Raw genomic sequence first — 17,998 nt, forward strand, 5'->3', positions numbered from 1 at the left:
GTGTGATTGACTTGGAGTTACATTGTGTTGTTTAAGTGTTCCCTTTATTTTTTTGAGCAGTGTATATCTTTCTATATCTTTGTTGCAATGGTGGGTCTCTTCTAGTAGGACAATGCTGGAACATGTAATGATGTGTGAGTCGGTGTTCTGCATGGGTTGTTTTCTGAGGTTTGGGATCATAAGAGGAGGATTATGGGTGCTAACCCAGTGCTGACAAGATTGGAAGTGGAAGACTAACTTAATAAAGATTATGAACCTACTATCACTTACTCTATGGATTGTTACGACTGACAGAAGCTCAAATGAGACTCAGAATATAATCACTTTATCTCTTGGTATTTTATTAGAAATATTTATTAGCTCTACGCAAGAAAGAAAACATAGAATTGGGTTACAGGGGGAAAGAGGGCTGTGTTAACATTGTAATCTCTGAAGACTGAAGAAACTAGCTGGAGACACGCACACAATACCTTTATCAAAACAGTAGAAGAGATAACACCGCTGATTGGGTGACTAATCTTTAAGTTAAAAAAGTATATTTAAAAAAAAATGTTTTGACTGTAGTTCAACACGCTTTACATGCTTTTCTTTAGCATACAATCACTGTCCTCAACCCCTCACCCCTCTCCTCCAGGACCCTCCCTCCCTCTCAGAGAGAGAGAGGATAGCTGTCTAGTACTCATATTTACATGGTTATGGTTCAGTTGTGGTCAAGTACAACCACACTTTAGTAATGGAAGGGTCCAACCCAACCCCTCCAGGTTATACAGGGTCATCTTGAGATGGGATGTTTCCTGATGTTACAAGGCCGGATCAACAGGAATACTCTGCCTGACGTCTCTGTGGAGCCAATCTCATCCCTGATCATACTATATGATTAGACAGACGGGGATGAGAATGGAGAACATTCAAGAGACAAAGCCAATCCAGAGCTTACAATGAAAAACAAATACCTGCACATACACAACCCCTTAAATCAAAGCCTATGAACAAACTATAAGAAAATCAATGCAATAGTGAGAATGAGAACTGGGACGGGCTCTACACAGAAAAAGGTCAGTGGTGGCTGTCACCAATCCACTGTGAGATTCTGTGCTTGGATGAACCATAGAAAACTGAAACATTCAAATCAATAAGCAAATCACACCCCCATGTTGACTAGTCTCTTCCAACACCAGTCACATTCCCTGTTGATGACAGACAACAGAACCCTAATAGAACTTAGCTGTAGACTGACTGGTGGTTAACTGTCATTTTAAAAAGTACACTTCTGAATGGAAGTGTTATTTGGTAATATAACCTGTAATAATGCGTTTAATAACTCATTTACAGCCAAAGGAGGTTGGTGGCACCTTAATTGGGGAGGATGAGCTCGTGGTAATGGCTGGAGTGGAATCAGTGGAATGGTATCAACTACATGGAAACCATGTGTTTAATGCCTTTCCATTTGCTCCGTTCCAGCCATTATTATGAGCCGTCCTCCCCTCAGCAGCCTCCACTGTTTACAACTCAGTGAGATGTTAATACTACCTCAGTTTAGACAGGTACAGCACCTGAGGTCCTGAGTCCAGAATCATTCAGACAAACACACACAGGTTATGGCTGCCATATGACAAATGTGCCAGAAAATGAAATAAGAAAGAATTGAATGAAAACAACGGTTATCACAATGTGCTTTGTGTGTTGGATAAGTGATGACAGGAACACACTGCTGAAGAACGCTTTACAGTGAAGAGCTTTCCTTCCCATACCTCCTCTCTCTTACTAAAATATCTGCACTTTATAGTACTCTCTCACCCTCCCCTCCAAAATATGATCTCCTCTCTCTGTCTCTCTCCTTCTCTACCTTCCCCTTCCTCTCTCTTTTTTTCTCTCAGACAGGTTTGTCTGTCTTGCGTGCGGTGATGAAGGCCATGCCGTGAGTCCTGAAGTGTGTGTTCAAATCCGAAACCTTCTCAAAGCGTTTCCCACACACCTTACACCCCACCCGGCCCTCCCCGTCCTCCCCGAGCGGTGTGGGGGGGTGAGACGAGGACGAGGGAGACCCCGGCAGGGAACCCCCTCTGGGACTCCCGTCACCGTGGTTACCGCCATTGCCGGGCGATGATGTCAAGGAGCGGTCGTTATGGCCGTGACGGCTGTGGTTGTCAGGGGGCGTGTCTCGAACCCTGTGGCTGATGAAGCGGTGGCGGGAGAGGGAGGGGGCGGAGGCAAAGCAGGCTCCACACTGTAGACACTGCAGGCTGACTTCCCCCCCCAGGGCCTCGGAGCGGTGAAGGGGGATGTGGTCCAGGAAGACGGCACGGTCCTCGGTGGTGAAGCCACACGGAGCACATTGGAACCCAGACTCTGGCTGGGGAGGGGGGGCCGAGGAGGTGACGCGAGGTCTCTTAGCAGGGATGATGCCCTCGGTCACATGGTCCTCTTCCTCCTCAGTCTTTAACCCTCCTCCGTCTTCCTCAGCTGAAACAGTGAACGGAGGGTTGGAGCCTCCGTCCTGCTCCGAGGAACTGTCGGCCCCTTCTGCACCCCTCCCTCGCTGACAGACAGAGAGAGAGTTAATGACATTTAGCATTAATAACCGGTCTTCCTATATAAAGGCTGCAGTCGGTAGTTGTGAGAGAAAGTGGAACTGTACCTTTGTGTCCAGAGCTGACATGCCGTGTCTCAGCTGGACATGTCTCTCCAACACCAGTCTACTGCTGAACGTCCTCTTACCCTCACTACACAACCTACACACACAAACACACGTTAGGGTTTAGTGTAGGGGTTAAGGTGAGATACAGCTGTTGTAGGGTAGTATAGGGGTTAGTGTGTAGTGTGCATACTTAGTAGCAGTGGATGACTCATTTAGACTCTGACGTGGGGGTAGGGTATGTAGGGGTTAGGGTGTAGTGTGCATACTCACCGGCAGTGGAAGGCTCGTTTGATGCCCTTGTGTTTGACTCTGATGTGGCGTCTGAGGCTGGACGTAGAGGAGAAGGAGTTCTCACACAGACTACACGGGAACTTCTTCAGGATCTACACAAAACACAGGCACCTTACAGTGAACAGTCCCCTCAGCTTCCCTAGTTTAAAAACAGAAAGGCTACTAAAGACAATGATGCTTACTGAGAAAAACGGCTGAAAATCTGTTCTTCAAAGAAAAAAAAAGAGGGCAAACTTTCCTGGATCCCTCCACTTCATGTGAGAGGTGACTGTGTGCCAGAACTTTAGAGATATACATGATATGACTTTATAACCTATATGATCGGGCCCAATCCCAACTTGAGAAACACCTGGGGAGCTCAAAGTTGAGCATAAATAAACTCTGATCGTATTTTGATGGAAGAACGTAAGTGACGTATTAAGCATAACTTTTCTCAAGTGAGGATTGGGCCTGTGGTGATTAGGTGATTCGTTTAAGGGCCAGTTAGGGATTAATTTTGGGCGGGACTGGGCCCGTGGGCCGGCAGTAGAGTAGGCCTGACCTAGAGGGTCAGAAGATACAATGGATCACTGATCAGTTAGAACCGATTCAGAATCAATCTACTGTACTGCACATCAAACAGTATATCACTACTGCATGAAACATTTAACTGTCTTTATGTGTAGTCCATGTGCAGTCTGTGTTCCTGACCTTGCCATGCTGCTCAGCCATATGAGTAATGTAGTCCTCTCTGTCAGCATAGCGGGCATGGCAGGGAGCACAGCTCCACCCTGGACTTGTCTTACTGCTCTCTCCATCCCTCTCTTCCTCCTCCTCCCTTCCCCACTCCTCTCCGTCAGAGCTCTCCGTCTTCACCGAGCTCCGCACCCGGGGGGGAGGGGCAGGGGAGGCAACGGGAACTTCCTGTTTGACCGCAGGGCCTCTGTGAGTAGTCTGAGCGAGGGAAGGGGGAGGAGAATAGAGAAAGGAACCCAGCAGATAGTGAGATGGAGGAAAGTTAAGCTACATATCATATCAACAGAACTGACTGACCCAAACCCAGTCTGGAGAAGGACTGTGTGAGAGGGGAACCCATAGATGTACCTTGATGTGCTCCAGCATGGAACTTCTCTGCGCGTAGAGCTTGGGGCACTCAGGACACTTGAACACGTGCACCTTCTGCTTGACTAGGTGGGTGTCAAAGTGGACGTACAGCAGTGGCTTCTGGGTAAATACCGTGTCACACATCACACACTTGTAGATCATCCTGTATGGAAGGAGTGAAGGGTATAAGCTTCAATGCCATACAACACTCCTTCCGTGGCCTCCAACGCTAGTAAAACTAAATGCATGCTCTTCAACCGATCGCTGCCCGCACCCGCCCGCCTAGCATCACTACTCTGGACGGTTGACTTAGAATACGTGGACAACTACAAATACCTAGGTGTCTGGCTAGACCGTCAACTCTCCTTCCCAAACATACTCTCGTAAAACTGACTATCCTACCGATCCTCGACTTCGGCGATGTCATTTACAAAATAGCCTCCAACACTCTACTCAGCAAACTGGATGTAGTCTATAACAGTGACATCCGTTTTGTCACCAAAGCGCCTTATACCACCCACCACTGCGACCTGTATGCTCTCGTCGGCTGGCCCTCGCTACATATTCATCGCCAGACCCACTAACTCCAGGTCATCTATAAGTCTTTGCTAGGTAAAGCACCGCCTTATCTCAGCTCACTGATCACCATAACACCCACCCGTAGCACGCGCTCCAGCAGGTATATCTCACTGGTCATCCCCAAAGCCAACACCTCCGTTGGCTGCCTTTCCTTCCAGTTCTCTGCTGCCAGTGACTGGAACAAATTGCAAAAATTGCTGAAGTTGGAGACTTCTATCTCCCTCACTAACTTTAAGCACCAGCTATCTGAGCAGCTTACCGATCGCTGCAGCTGTACACAGCCCATCTGTAAATATCCCATCCAACAACCTACCTCGTCCCCATATTGTTTTTATCTACTTTTTTTTGCACACAAGTAATTCTACTTGCACATCATCTGCACATCTATCACTCCAGTGTTAATTTGCTAAATTGTAATTGCTCTGCTACTATGGCCTATTTATTGCCTTACCTCCTTACTCCATTTGCACACACTGTATATAGACTTTTTCTAGTGTGTTATTGACTCTGTTTATTCCATGTGTAACTTTGTGTTTGTTGTTTGTGTCGCACTGCTTTGCTTTATATTGGCCGGGTCGCAGTTGTAAATGAGAACTTGTTCTCAACTGGCCTACCTGGTTAAATAAAGGTGAAATAAAAACATCTGAGACCACAACCAGTGTGTGTGTGTACATACTTGGCCTGTCCTCCAGTGAGTGTGGGGTGCTGGGTGTTGATGTGGCTCTGGGCGCTGGGGGAGGACTTGAAGGCCATCGGGCAGCTGGGACACTTATGGAACACCTCACAGTGGGCCGTCTGGATATGGGACTTGACCGAGTTTAACCCTCCAAACACCACCTGACAACTAGAACACCTGCAGACAGAGAGAGAAATATCATTGTAGATGTTGTCCCTAAACACTGATTCAGGGTCAGATATTTCTTCATCCTCCTAATGGTTAAAGCATGGGTTGGTGGTAGGGCTGTTGCGGTGACCATATTACCGACACACTGGCAGTCACGAGTCATGACCACAGTAAAATTCCACGTAATTGTTGAGTCATGGTAATCTCCTCTTATGCACTCTGGACTTGTGTTAGTATGACTCAAGTCGCTAACTACCATCAGGTCCTAATGGCCTGGTACTCAGGACTCTATTGTCCCTCCATTAGGTCCTAATGGCCTGATACTCAGGGCTCTATTGTCCCTCCATCAGGTCCTAATGGCCTGGTACTCAGGGCTCTATTGTCCCCCCATCAGGTCCTAATGGTCTGGTACTCAGGGCTCTATTGTCCCTCCATTAGGTCCTAATGGCCTGGTACTCAGGGCTCTATTGTCCCTCCATTAGGTCCTAATGGCCTGGTACTCAGGGCTCTACTGTCCCTCCATTAGGTCCTAATGGCCTGGTACTCAGGGCTCTATTGTCCCTCCATCAGGTCCTAATGGCCTGGTACTCAGGGCTCTACTGTCCCTCCATTAGGTCCTAATGGCCTGTTACCCAGGGCTCCACTGTCCCTCCATTAGGTCCTAATGGCCTGGTACTCAGGGCTCCACTGTCCCTCCATTAGGTCCTAATGGCCTGGTACTCAGGGCTCTATTGTCCCTCCATCAGGTCCTAATGGCCTGGTACTCAGGGATCCATCGTCCCTCTAACCACTCTGACATCAATGGAAAATATAATCAAACACTAATCATCAAAACAGTAGGACTATCGTACTTTTAAAACTCACTGTGATAATCAATTTGAAGAAAGAAGTTCAACAGCAGGTTGAACCAGTGCAAAATATGGTCGTTGTGGATGTTGTTTCAAAGCCTAACAACGAAATGGACAGCGCTTTCTAAGGTTATACAATACATAGCGTACAGCATATTATGCACGGTAGAAAAACATAAAACAAAACTGATTTAAGATGTCTTTGGTACATAATTGGTCTAGCCTATACTCCAAAATGAAATGCATTCTAGTAATGGCCTTTCAGTGTGGGCTGTATTATTATGGATACTGGATGGACTGGTTACCTTATGCTACGCTCCAACATTTCTATCCATGAGTCTGGGAGAGAACCTATAGGCCATGCTGTTGCGTCATTTATCGTGCAGGGCAGCTTACAGTTAGCCTACAATGATAGTGAATTTGATTTTGAATAGCCTAGTAATAGGGCATTTTTTATATTTTCATAATTAATTGGGTGACACATTACCTTTAGCTACAGAATATCTCACTACCATGCGTTTCCATCTCCTCCCCCCTCTCCAGACGGAGCACGCCTGTAGGGGCAGCCGGACGGAGCACGCCTGTAGGGGCAGCCGGACGGAGCACGCCTGTAGGGGCAGCCGGACGGAGCACGCCTGTAGGGGCAGCCGGACGGAGCACGCCTGTAGGGGCAGCCGGACGGAGCACGCCTGTAGGGGCAGCCGGACGGAGCACGCCTGTAGGGGCAGCCGGACGGAGCACGCCTGTAGGGGCAGCCGGACGGAGCACGCCTGTAGGGGCAGCCGGACGGAGCACGCCTGTAGGGGCAGCCGGACGGAGCACGCCTGTAGGGGCAGCCGGACGGAGCACGCCTGTAGGGGCAGCCGGACGGAGCACGCCTGTAGGGGCAGCCGGACGGAGCACGCCTGTAGGGGCAGCCGGACGGAGCACGCCTGTAGGGGCAGCCGGACGGAGCACGCCTGTAGGGGCAGTCGGACGGAGCACGCCTGTAGGGGCAGTCGGACGGAGCAAGCCTGTAGGGCAGCCGGAACATGCCTGTAGGGCAGCCAGAACATGCCTGTAGGGCAGCCAGAACATGCCTGTAGGGCAGCCAGAACATGCCTGTAGGGCAGCCAGAACATGCCTGTAGGGCAGCCAGAACATGCCTGTAGGGCAGCCAGAACATGCCTGTAGGGCAGCCAGAACATGCTCCTGTGTGGAGTAAAATAAGTGTTATATTTATTTCTCAGCTGCTCATATTAAGCACATGCTCTGCTATAAAACCCAAGTAGCCTACAAAACGGACCTGTGGGAAAGCGCACAGCCTCCATTCACTATTGGAGTGCATACAGATGACATGTCTTTTTCCCATGCCCCTGTGAAAATGAGCCATTCTAAATCAAAATAAATTGTACATATTAGTAAAGAAAAGATTAAATTGAGAATAGTCTGATGGGTGAAAATATGATCACTTGATGAGAGAACAGCTGTGCAGCCCGAGGCAAGGAACAGAAATCTTGCTTGTTTGTAGGTGACCAAATACTTATTTTCCACCATAATTTGCAAATAAATTAATAAAAAATCCTACAATGTGGTTTTCTGGATTTTTTTCTCTTATTTTGTCTGTCATAGTTGAAGTGTACCTATGATGAAAATTACAGGCCTCATCTATTTAAGTGGGAGAACTTACACAATTGGTGGCTGACTAAATACTTTTTTGTCCCACTGTAGATGTATTATACTTGTTTATATATTGACGTTCCAAAGGTGCACATGTTTACGTTAATTAACGGTCAAACTCCTTGAGACCGGCAGACTTTTGCAAAATTTCATGACCGCTACAGCCCTATTTGGCGGTAAGGTAATCTGATCCTAGACCAGTGTCTACGGGAGTAACTAGGTTTGTTTCAACCACAGAGGGAGTGAGGGGTGAAAGGTCACCTGTATCCGATGCGTCGTGTGAAATGGAGACAGGCCTCCTCCAAATGGGATTGAAAGGCTGGCTGCTTGGCCACACCCCCACACTCTGGGCAGACGTAGGGGGGGCGGGGGTTGTGGATGCGAGCGTGAGCAGAGGCACTGCAGCCGTTAGGAAGGAGCATGGGAGGAGAACACTCCGTACAGGACTGGAGGGAGAGAGACAGATGGGGAAAGGAGGGTGCACACATCAGTAAGGCAGGTACTCCAAAAGCCATGAAACAAGCTATTACATACAGTGTCTAGACTGAAAAAGTTCTGTGGATTTTTGAACACACACACTGCTCTACTCACAGTGTTAAGGGCTGGTTTGACCTCTTGGAAGTGGGCAGCCACCTCAGCCTTGCTGCAGAACTGCACCTTACACTCAGGACACTTGTTATTGGTGTACAGCACCGGCTCTGTCGCCTTCTTACTGATGATTGGCTGCTGCAGCTGGGGGGCGGGGCTCAGGGTTGCCGGGGTCACTGCTGAAGTCACAGCCGGAGCAGAGGACGCTGGGACAGAGGAGGTGGAGAGGGAGGGAGAGAGCATGCCTGAAGGAGGCATAGAGAGAGACGGGGAGATAGATGGGGGAATATAGATAAGGGAAGATAGATGGGGGAATATAGGGGAAGGGGAGTGAAAGAGAGTGAGAGGAAAAGAGAGGTGAGGTAGATAAGTACTGATAAACAGCGCTGCACTAGTATTCATAAAGCGTCTCAGAGTAGGAGTGCTGATCTACAATCAGGTCCCCTCGGTTATATAATATTCATTATAATCTCAAAGTCAAATCTGATCCTAGATCAGCACTGCTACTCTGAGATGCTTTACAGTGCATTCAGAAAGTATTCAGACCCCTTGACTTTTTCCACATTTTGTTACGTTACAGCCTTATTCTAAAATTGATTAGGCATTATTTTCCCCCTCATCAATCTACACACAATACCCCATAATGACGAGGTGAAAAAAGGTTTTTAGAAATAATTGCAAATAATTGTGTAATTGCTGCCAAAGGTGCTTCGGCAAAGTAAAGGGTCTGAATACTTATGTAAATGTGATATTTCATTATTTTCTTTTTTATACATTTGCAAACATTTTTACTTTGTCATCATGGGGTATTGTGTGTAGCTTGAGGCAGAAAAACAATTTAATCCATTTAAGTATAAGGCTGTAAACTAAAAAAAAATTGGGAAAAAGTCAAGGGGTCTGAATACTTTCCAAATGCACTGTATGTATACAGTCCTAGGTGAGATATGAAAGTAATAACACAGTCTCTCTCACCGATGGGAGTGGTGTCCTGTTGGCCTATCATCTGCTCTACACTGACAGGTCTCATGACCAGGTGGGAACACTGCATGACCAGTCCCCTCTCCTTGTGTTCCCTGGCGTGGAGCAGCAGGCTACACTTGTTGAAGAATGCCAGCCGCTTGGCACAGTGGTTACAGGTCACCTCGATCCTCAGGGACCGCCGGTCGTAGTGGCGGGCCAGGCTGCGCTCCAGGGCAAACGCATCGCCACACTCCAGACAGCGGTAGCCCTGCGACGCAAAGGAAGAACAACATGAATACGATACCTATGTCGATGACATGTCTCTAGATACAATGCATATTCATTGGTCTTGCATGTATTGGCTGGCGCAATCAAATTTTCCCTTTGGGGATTAATGTGTGGCCTTGAGTAAGGCACTTAACCCTAATTTGATCCAGGGGTGCCGTAGTACTATGGCTGACCCTGTAAAACAACACATTTCACTGCACCTATCTGGTGTGACCATAAAAAATAACACAACATAAACAAGAGCGATTTATTGGTCTACTGAACACAAGGTCTAACAGAAATTGGACGTCCGCTTTTACCCCAACCACTACTAGTGCAATATTGAATCCATACTGATATAAACCCATCAAACTCAACTCCGGACCCCAAAGCCAGTTCCACTGCTTTGTTTCATTGTTTCCCTCTAATGAGGGACTGATTTAGACCTGGGACACCAGGTGGGTGCAATTCATTATCAGGTAGAACAGAAAAGCAGCAGGCTCCGGACCTCATGGGGTAAGAGTTGAATACCCCTAATATAGACCTAGGTCTGTTACCTGTGCAGGCAGAGGCAGGTCCCACTCCGGTGGTAGTGGTGTACAGAGGTCTGGTCTGTAGCTGGGCAGCAGGTTCTTGCTGTTGAGGATCTTGTTGAAGGCCTCCACCAGACTGGACTGGCTCCTGGAGATAATGGCTCCTGTACTGTTCACTATGGAGGCTGGTCTACTGCCCCCCTGAGGGGTGAGGAGGGGGGAGTGGGACACAGACACACCTCCATTCAGGGTCTTCTGGCCCAGGCTGCGCACACCGGCCCCCCCTGGACTGAATCTGGGGGAGGAGGAAGAGGCGGGAGAGACAGAGGGGAGGGCTGCTGACTTGGTGATGCTGACAGCCGTAGCCGACACTTTGGGCTTGTTGCTGTCGGTGGCCATCTTGTTTTGGGCCTTGCTGGCGGCCATCAACATGGCGGTACTTGCATCCTGGAGTGTAGACACAGGCAGGAGGCTGCCACCCTTTGACTTCTGCTGAGGAGGCTGCTGAGATGCCACCCTCTTGGGCCGGCTGAGGACCTTACGTCCCCCCGGGGAGGGTTTGGAGCCATCTGCGCCTTTTGAGGGGGTCCCCCCCGCTCCTTTGGATGCTACTCGCATCACTGTCCTGGTGATGCTGCCTGTAGGGGTCTTGACTGTTTTGATTCGGACTTTGAGTGGGCGAACGGGGGCTGTTGGTGTTGTCGTAGAATTGTCCGAAGCCGTCTCCGTGTCTCCTGTTTGTCTTCCATCCACAACTTCCATCTTCTCACTGTTGTCTGACCTGCACCCCAGGCTAGGCTCACTCTCCATGGGCTCCTCTCCCCCTCTAGTCCCCTGTGGAGTTGATGCTGAGGTTGGTGCAGGGCTGGAGCTCCTCTTGGACACAGTGGACATAGCAGAACCTGTCTGGTCAGGCGGGGGGCTCTCTGGTGAGTCCCTCTCCTCGATCACATGTTCTGGGTTTCTTTCCTCCATCACTGGGCTAGAGATGGGTCTGGGGTTACTGAGGGCGGCAGCCAGCCAGGACTGACGGGCCTGGGGCTGGGCAGGAGGAGGGGAGGGAGACCTGGGGGTGGAGGGTACTTCATCTGGAGGGTGGGGTTTAGAGCTGGAGGATGTCTGAGAGATGGAGGGAGGGGGTTTGGAGGAGAGAGGAGGAGGGCAAGAGAGGAGAGGAGGAGAGGAGGGAGTTGGGGAGCTGAACAGCTCTGAAGAGGACACTTGGCGGTGTCTGCGTGGAAATTTGGGAGGGGAGCACATGGGAGAATCTGGGCTCTCTTGGATCACTAGCGGGCTTCCCAAATCCGGTTCAGAGTCATCCTCATCCGAGTCCATGATGCGCCTCACCCCCACTCTCAGGCTTCCATTGGAGGGAGGGGGGGTGGGGAGAGGCCCGGGAGGGCACAGAGTGTCCTCACTCAGGATGGAGGGAGGAGAGAGGTGTGGGTTGACAGAGAGTGAGGATGACGATGATGATGAGGAGGATGTGGAGGTTATAGGACCAGCAGAGGTATGAGAGGAGAGAGGTTTCCGTCTGTTGAGAATATTAACTGTATGTTTGGTTGTGCAGGCCGACCCCCCCGCGCCTCCCATGCTGCCCCCTCCTTCACTCGCAGTAGGAGGGGAGCAGGTTGACCAGAGCTCCCCGTTGGCATGGCCCAACGCCTGGCCTCTCACACTGGGCTCCAGCGTGACTGTGGACCCCTCAAACCCATTCTGGGGGAGAGGTTCTGAGGAGACCAGACCAGGCATCCTAGGAGCCAGTTGTGAATTCAGCAGGCACCCCTTGACTCCCATCCCAGTCTCCACCTCAGGGTCTGTCCCACTGCCCCCAGGGCTGTCCACATCCTCTTCATCTGACCCCTCAGTCTCTTCATAGGAGTCAGGCCTCACCCTGTTCTTAACAATCACACTGACCACTGGAGGCTCACTTTGGGAGTTGGGAGGGGAGTCAGTGGGGCTGGAAGGTCTTGGCGAGGGACCCCTGGCCCCCGACACGCTGCCCCCGACCTTCCCTGACGCCTCCCCACCCTCTTCCGGCGCAGACTGGATGGCCTCTTTGGCATCGATGTCTGGAATGTCGAAGGCTGCCAACAAGTCGTCGAAATCTGGGGTTTTCATGTCCCCCATTCCCGGATTACAAAACCTGCAGAATGGACACACAGGAGAGAGAAATAAACACTGTTGTCCCCAACCCAACCAAAGCCTGAGGCAGGACCGAATACTATGAATCTTGATAATTCATGACAGACGTAGATGTGACTTCCTGTTTTGAACGTGCATCATCATAATGTTGAACTGCAATGTTGAACAGACTATATTTCAGGTAGCTATGTAAGTAAATTACTAGAACCCAATAAACCTCAAACCTGGCAAACTTGTTGAATGAGTTAGCAGTTAGAAGCAACCACTCTATTTGGAAGTTAGAAACTTTTTTTAAAGTTCAAGTTCCCCTACTGCCCTCGTGTGAACTGGCTACTGAGCTAATGTTAGCAAGTTAGTACAGCAAAGGCAGCTAGCAAGACCGATAGCTAGGCCTAGTTTTCAGACAGCGTTTTTTACCCCTTGTGGCACATGCTTCATGCAGTGCAACTGTACTAGCTAGCTAGCTATTCTCGCTGAGTTTGCGAGAACACAAAATGTAGATATTTTATCGTTTTCAGACAGAATGTGTATTTAGCTATGTAGCTAACTACCACACTGAGCTGTCAACCACCTCGGCACACATACACTAACTAGTTACGTTCCCTTCTAGCATTGCGCCGATCAGCTAGCGTAGCTAACATTACTAAGCTAGCTAGAATTTTCTACGTCGTCGTCAACGTAAGGAAGCCTTTTAACGCCTGCTTTTCAGGTATTTAAACCATACAATTGGAAAATATTTAAGGACATTCATTTGAATAAGTGGTTTATATGGGTATGTGACAAGCAGAAATGTATATCTAGTTTTAATGGAGTTTTAAATGTGAAGGAAATGTGGTTTGTTTACCTGGCTCTTCGGTTCCCGACTTTCCTTTTTGACGCATGAGTTGTTCGTCACCAGAAACGACGGGGGGAGATAGGTCCTGCCAGGTTCATAACGTGTCAACTTTGGAAGCTGATGTGTAGGCAATTTGCCAGCTGTTTTCCACACTCCTGACGTACATACGTGTTATATTGTAATGTTCTTGCTCTGGCGAGTGTTGGCTATCATTTCCTGAAAATGGCAGTGGTACAATCAAATAACCTTTATGGCACAATGTCCTCCAAAGCCAAGGGCATGCTTTTGTTGCATTTGTGGTGTTGCAGGTACAAAATTTAGACAATGCATCTTGTGTTTCACAAAGCATGGCTTTTCAGAAAGACCTAGTTAAACATTGATTTTATTCCACCACATCTGTTGTGTAGTCACCAATCCCCTCTTTGGAAGGAGTATGTGTACAGCATGTCAACATTGGCACAAAATTCCACAACAACCAGCCGAGGTGTTCTCTTGAATTATGTAAATGTATTTATTATCAGCACATAAATGTACACTTACTGAATGTGCTTGGGTTGATATAAGGTCCCACTTAAAAAAAGAAGAAGTTTGTACTAAAGGCAACATGCATCATTAACCTTGACACAACAAAGATAAAGAAAGCCCTGGTCAACTGTTTGAGTATGGCGATACAAAAAAACCTAGAGGTCATTTGAGGTTACATTTTGCACAACTATTATATTAAAGGAGCCATTGACAACAGGTCAACGCCAGGGTATCTATTATGTTTACTGTGTAAATGTTCATTTCTTCTTCCCATCATCTTTGTCTTTCTTGCTGTCAGGTTTGGATCCTGTCTGTGAGGCCAGCGAGCCCATGGCATTCCGGATGGCCTCGTTGTTGGGGTCGACACCCGGTAGGTTCTCCAGGACACTCTGGAGGAACTCTGGGTCCTGCATCACATCATAGTCCTCCTCATCCTGCAGAGAGAGATTAACATACGCTAGAAAAACAAGAGCCTTTGAGCATGTGTAACAAGCGGGTATGTCCGCTACACATTTACACTTTCATCTCAGTGGTGTGTGAGAGTTGGCCGTACCTTAGCACCCTCTGAGTCTACAGGGGCTCCTGTGTCCATGTCCATTGACTCTGCACCAAACTCTGCTGGGTAGGATAGGACAGATGTTACAGACTGACTGTGCCATGTTATAACTGGCTATGGCTGGTTATAACAGGTGTATGTCACTGACCTCCACCCTGCATGGACATCTGTAGGGCGTAGGCAATCTGCTCGTCCTCTGTCATGCGGCTGAAGTCGGGCATAGCGGGCGTGGCCGTGTCAGCCTGGGGGACTGACATCTTCAGCAGAGCTTCGTCTGACTCTGGAACAGGAGGAGGTTAACAGTTTAGTCCCCCATATGCAGTGCCTCCCTCCAGGGAAGATCCAAGTATAGAGAAGGGAGAGAGATAATAGTGTATGGGCATTGGTTGGTTGCCAGTTATAGATGAGTGATTAGTTTGTAGGTAGAGGGTTATAGTTATGTGTACAGGGTGTAGATGGAGAGTTGTGTATTTGTCTCACCGTCAGCGGTAGGCGAGGGAACCCCGGCCTCAGCAGCAGACACCACTGCTGCCCTGCGAGTCTCATCCTCCTGCCTCTGTCTCTGCTCCTCCATAGATACCCTCAGAGCCTGGAGAAGGCACAAAGTGCAGAAAAAGTTCAAAGGAGGAAGATTGTAGCATACGATAATAATCATCCAAAAAAGAGGCAATGAGAGAGAGAACTAGAAAGCGTAAAAACAAGAGTGAGAGAGAATGATCAACCCATCTAGTCCTCCCCCTCTCACCAGTGCCAGCTCTGGGTCTGCACTGGGGTCCACTCCAAACTCAAAGTCACTGGACCCCAGGCCCAGCATGGCTCCTCCCTCCCCAGCAAGGATAGGAGAGGACAGCAGGGCATCAGCCAGACTGGGGCCTGGAGGCACTGTCACAAGGTGGGACCCTGCTCCTTCCTTCCCATTCAGAGTGTTGATGAAGGCCGTCAGCTTTTCTGTGTTCACCTCCTGGAGACCAAAAGGAGTTTATATAAGGGAGACAGTCATGGCTATAAAGAAATAATGAGACCAGATAAATATTAGGTAAGATATTTGGTACCTCCTCTCCAAAGTTAATGATGTCCACACTGACTTTCTCTTTCTTTAGACGCTTTGCCATTTTCACCAGCTAGAGAGAATGTGACAGGAAATGATGTCAGAGGGGACATGCATGCAGTTATCAACACACGCCACACACTCCATTAATAGAACACTCACATCCTTCTCGTTGTCCTCCACTGGGCTGCCCACAAAGGCAATTATACGCATCTTGTGGTTCTTCCCCTGTCTGTGCTTCAGAGCCAACTGGGAGAGGAGAGGACACAGGGTTCAGTGTCGTGACATACAATAAGATTAAGTTTTATTGTATTATTGTGTAGTATACATACATGTGCCACTCTGATGCCTGTGCAGAAGCTGATGTTTCCACGGGGCTGGACAGCGTGCAATTTAGAGAGTATCCTCCCCGCATCTGCAGTCAACGTGGTCAGCACCTCACAGTTACTGCGCAGAGAACAATAGTTACTACACATTTCTTACACTCAATCACTAAAAATAAATCACAAGTATCCAGGCATCCTGTGCTATCTAAATGATGAATGTTTAAATGTTTTGTTGCGACCATGGGACAAGCACAAAGACACAGCTCCTTACTTGGCCATGGTGATGAGGCCCACATTGTTCTCGGGGTTGCTGCGCGTCTTGGAGTGACACACAATGTTGACAGCATCTTGCTGGGCCTGAAGTCTGGTGGGGAGGAAGTCTCCATTCCTCATATACTCACTGTTGTCCACACTGAGGCGCACAGACAACACAGTACATACATACGTTACACAGTGTAGCATGTAGGCCAGGTAGGGGCAACTCCAGTCCTCAGGGGCCAGAGTTGTGTCACACCTTTCCCCCCATCCCTATCAAACACAGCTGATTTAAACTAATTGCATTCAAAACTGAAGATCATGATTAGTTGATTATTGGAGTCAGGTGTGTTAGCTGGAGCAAAAGTGTGACACCAACTAGGCTCCCGAGGACTGGAGTTGCCCATCCCTGATGTAGGCCCACTAGAGCAGGGTTTCCCAAACTCGGTCCTGGGGCCCCTCATGTGCACATTTAGGTTTTTGCCCTAACACTACACAGCTGATTCAAACCACCAAAGCTTGATGAGTTCATCATTTGAATCAGCTGTGTAGTGCTAGGGCAAAAAAACTAAAGGTGCACCAGGCCTGAGTTTGGGAAATCCTGTATTAGAGCACAGTGACAAGGTGGATGGTATTATATCTATCTTTAGAACAGTGTTGCATAAATTAGTTCATGCTGCCATTTGTATGTTTTTGGGCACACAGACCATATTCACATAGAAATGTGAGTTATGTAATTCTCATTGAAAGCAAGTATTTTACGTTTGGTTTTGTACACCAGCTTCAACACAACTGAAAATACACAATTTGTGGTTATAGAAAAGATATTTCGCAGTGGTTTAGATGGTACAATGATGCTCTACACTATACTTGCTTTTTTTGTCACAAACAAATATAACTGTTAGAATTTTATCAACCAGGAAATGACGGAACCATTTCTGCAACGTGCATCTAAGTGTGCCCTTTAACTGGCAACAGTAACGTAACATTCTGCCAACCGTTTTCCCCAACCAGGACTCTCCATTTTACCCCCTTCTCCCATTCTACTGTTAATCCCTAGACAGACTGATGGTAGGGGACATATTGAAGTGCCTAACTTGCGAATGTTGTCGATGTTGACATAGGAAGCTCTTATCCAGAGCAGCTTACAGTAGGCAGAAACAAAGACTGAGGTAATCGTTTACCGAAACATGTTTAAACCACTGCCTTGTTCACCAAATAACAAAGAATACTAGCTAACTAACGATAACAGTTTAGGGATGTAATGATTGCTACATTGGCAAAATCCATCACGACCTTACTTGAAACAACTTATCGGAGAACATCTTGCTAGTTAACTAAACTGCTCTAAATTCTCTGAAGTGTTTTATTGCAATCATAACCGTTGCATGTCATAGCGAAGCTAGCATTAGCAAGCCAAACATGACTCAGGAAAACGGATAGGATTGCTGGCCGGACGTGTTTACATAACTCATGTTAGCGGCCATTTCATGATAAAAAAATAAAAAAAGACGCCGGTTCACATTAAACTAAACAAATTATTCCTCTTAGTTTAAAGAATAATACATATGACAATTTATTTTTCCCTTACCAGACCATAGTACTTTCGAGCCCCATCTTGGAATCTTTTTGTTGCCGTCTACGTCACCAGAACTGATGGTCGATGGGAAATGCAGATTTTCCAAAATATCTGCGCAAATATTTGTTGACAATGACTTACACGTACACCACAGGAGAATGGTGGCACCTTAATTGGGGAGGACGGGCTGATAGTAATGGCTGGAGCAGAATTATTGGAATGGTATCAAATACATCAAACCATGTAGTAATTCAGTAATTAGTGTAAGTAAGTCATTGTGGAACCAATACCACCCTCTCCTGTGCCCTTCCTTCCTTTCCAGCCATTATGAGTAGCCTCCACTGACATACGTTATGGACCAATCCACATGTTGGTTTGGTTTACTGAGCAGGGAAGCTGAGCAGGGTTATCAGGGTCAAAGGTCAAAACATTCAAAAGA

The 17,998-nt window shown here is 47.9% G+C and overlaps 2 protein-coding genes across 5 annotated transcripts; both read right to left on the bottom strand.

Moving 5' to 3' along the window:
- Window positions 1-320: 320 nt before the first annotated feature.
- Window positions 321-13,514, bottom strand: LOC129838168 (zinc finger protein 687a-like). 3 transcript variants are annotated; one of them, XM_055904937.1, is made up of 11 exons: window positions 13,280-13,507; window positions 10,315-12,436; window positions 9,503-9,758; window positions 8,534-8,775; window positions 8,204-8,388; window positions 5,268-5,444; window positions 4,013-4,175; window positions 3,620-3,862; window positions 2,909-3,021; window positions 2,639-2,732; window positions 321-2,539 (listed from the first exon to the last, which is right to left on the bottom strand). In XM_055904937.1, the coding sequence occupies exons 2-11, from the start codon at window positions 12,418-12,420 to the stop codon at window positions 1,874-1,876; spliced, it is 4,245 nt and encodes a 1,414-aa protein (XP_055760912.1). In that variant the 5' UTR covers window positions 12,421-12,436; window positions 13,280-13,507; the 3' UTR covers window positions 321-1,873. The 3 variants fall into 3 exon arrangements, 2 of the variants coding, with proteins under 2 accessions (XP_055760912.1, XP_055760913.1); XR_008756828.1 differs by lacking the exons at window positions 321-2,539; window positions 2,639-2,732 and adding an exon at window positions 3,112-3,470 and having other exon boundaries at window positions 2,932-3,021; window positions 13,280-13,514; XM_055904938.1 differs by lacking the exons at window positions 321-2,539; window positions 2,639-2,732 and having other exon boundaries at window positions 2,928-3,470; window positions 13,280-13,514.
- A 243-nt stretch (window positions 13,515-13,757) lies between these two features.
- On the bottom strand, window positions 13,758-17,680 carry LOC129838172 (26S proteasome non-ATPase regulatory subunit 4-like). Of its 2 annotated transcripts, none has more exons than XM_055904945.1 (10): window positions 17,572-17,680; window positions 15,997-16,137; window positions 15,732-15,846; window positions 15,562-15,648; window positions 15,404-15,472; window positions 15,097-15,312; window positions 14,832-14,940; window positions 14,500-14,631; window positions 14,349-14,410; window positions 13,758-14,229 (listed from the first exon to the last, which is right to left on the bottom strand). In XM_055904945.1, the coding sequence occupies exons 1-10, from the start codon at window positions 17,595-17,597 to the stop codon at window positions 14,053-14,055; spliced, it is 1,134 nt and encodes a 377-aa protein (XP_055760920.1). In that variant the 5' UTR covers window positions 17,598-17,680; the 3' UTR covers window positions 13,758-14,052. The 2 variants fall into 2 exon arrangements, with proteins under 2 accessions (XP_055760920.1, XP_055760919.1); XM_055904944.1 differs by having other exon boundaries at window positions 14,349-14,413.
- Between the last annotated feature and the right edge of the window lie 318 nt (window positions 17,681-17,998).

The sequence above is a fragment of the Salvelinus fontinalis genome, chromosome 38 (genome assembly GCF_029448725.1).
Source record: "Salvelinus fontinalis isolate EN_2023a chromosome 38, ASM2944872v1, whole genome shotgun sequence".
NCBI lineage: Eukaryota > Metazoa > Chordata > Actinopteri > Salmoniformes > Salmonidae > Salvelinus > Salvelinus fontinalis.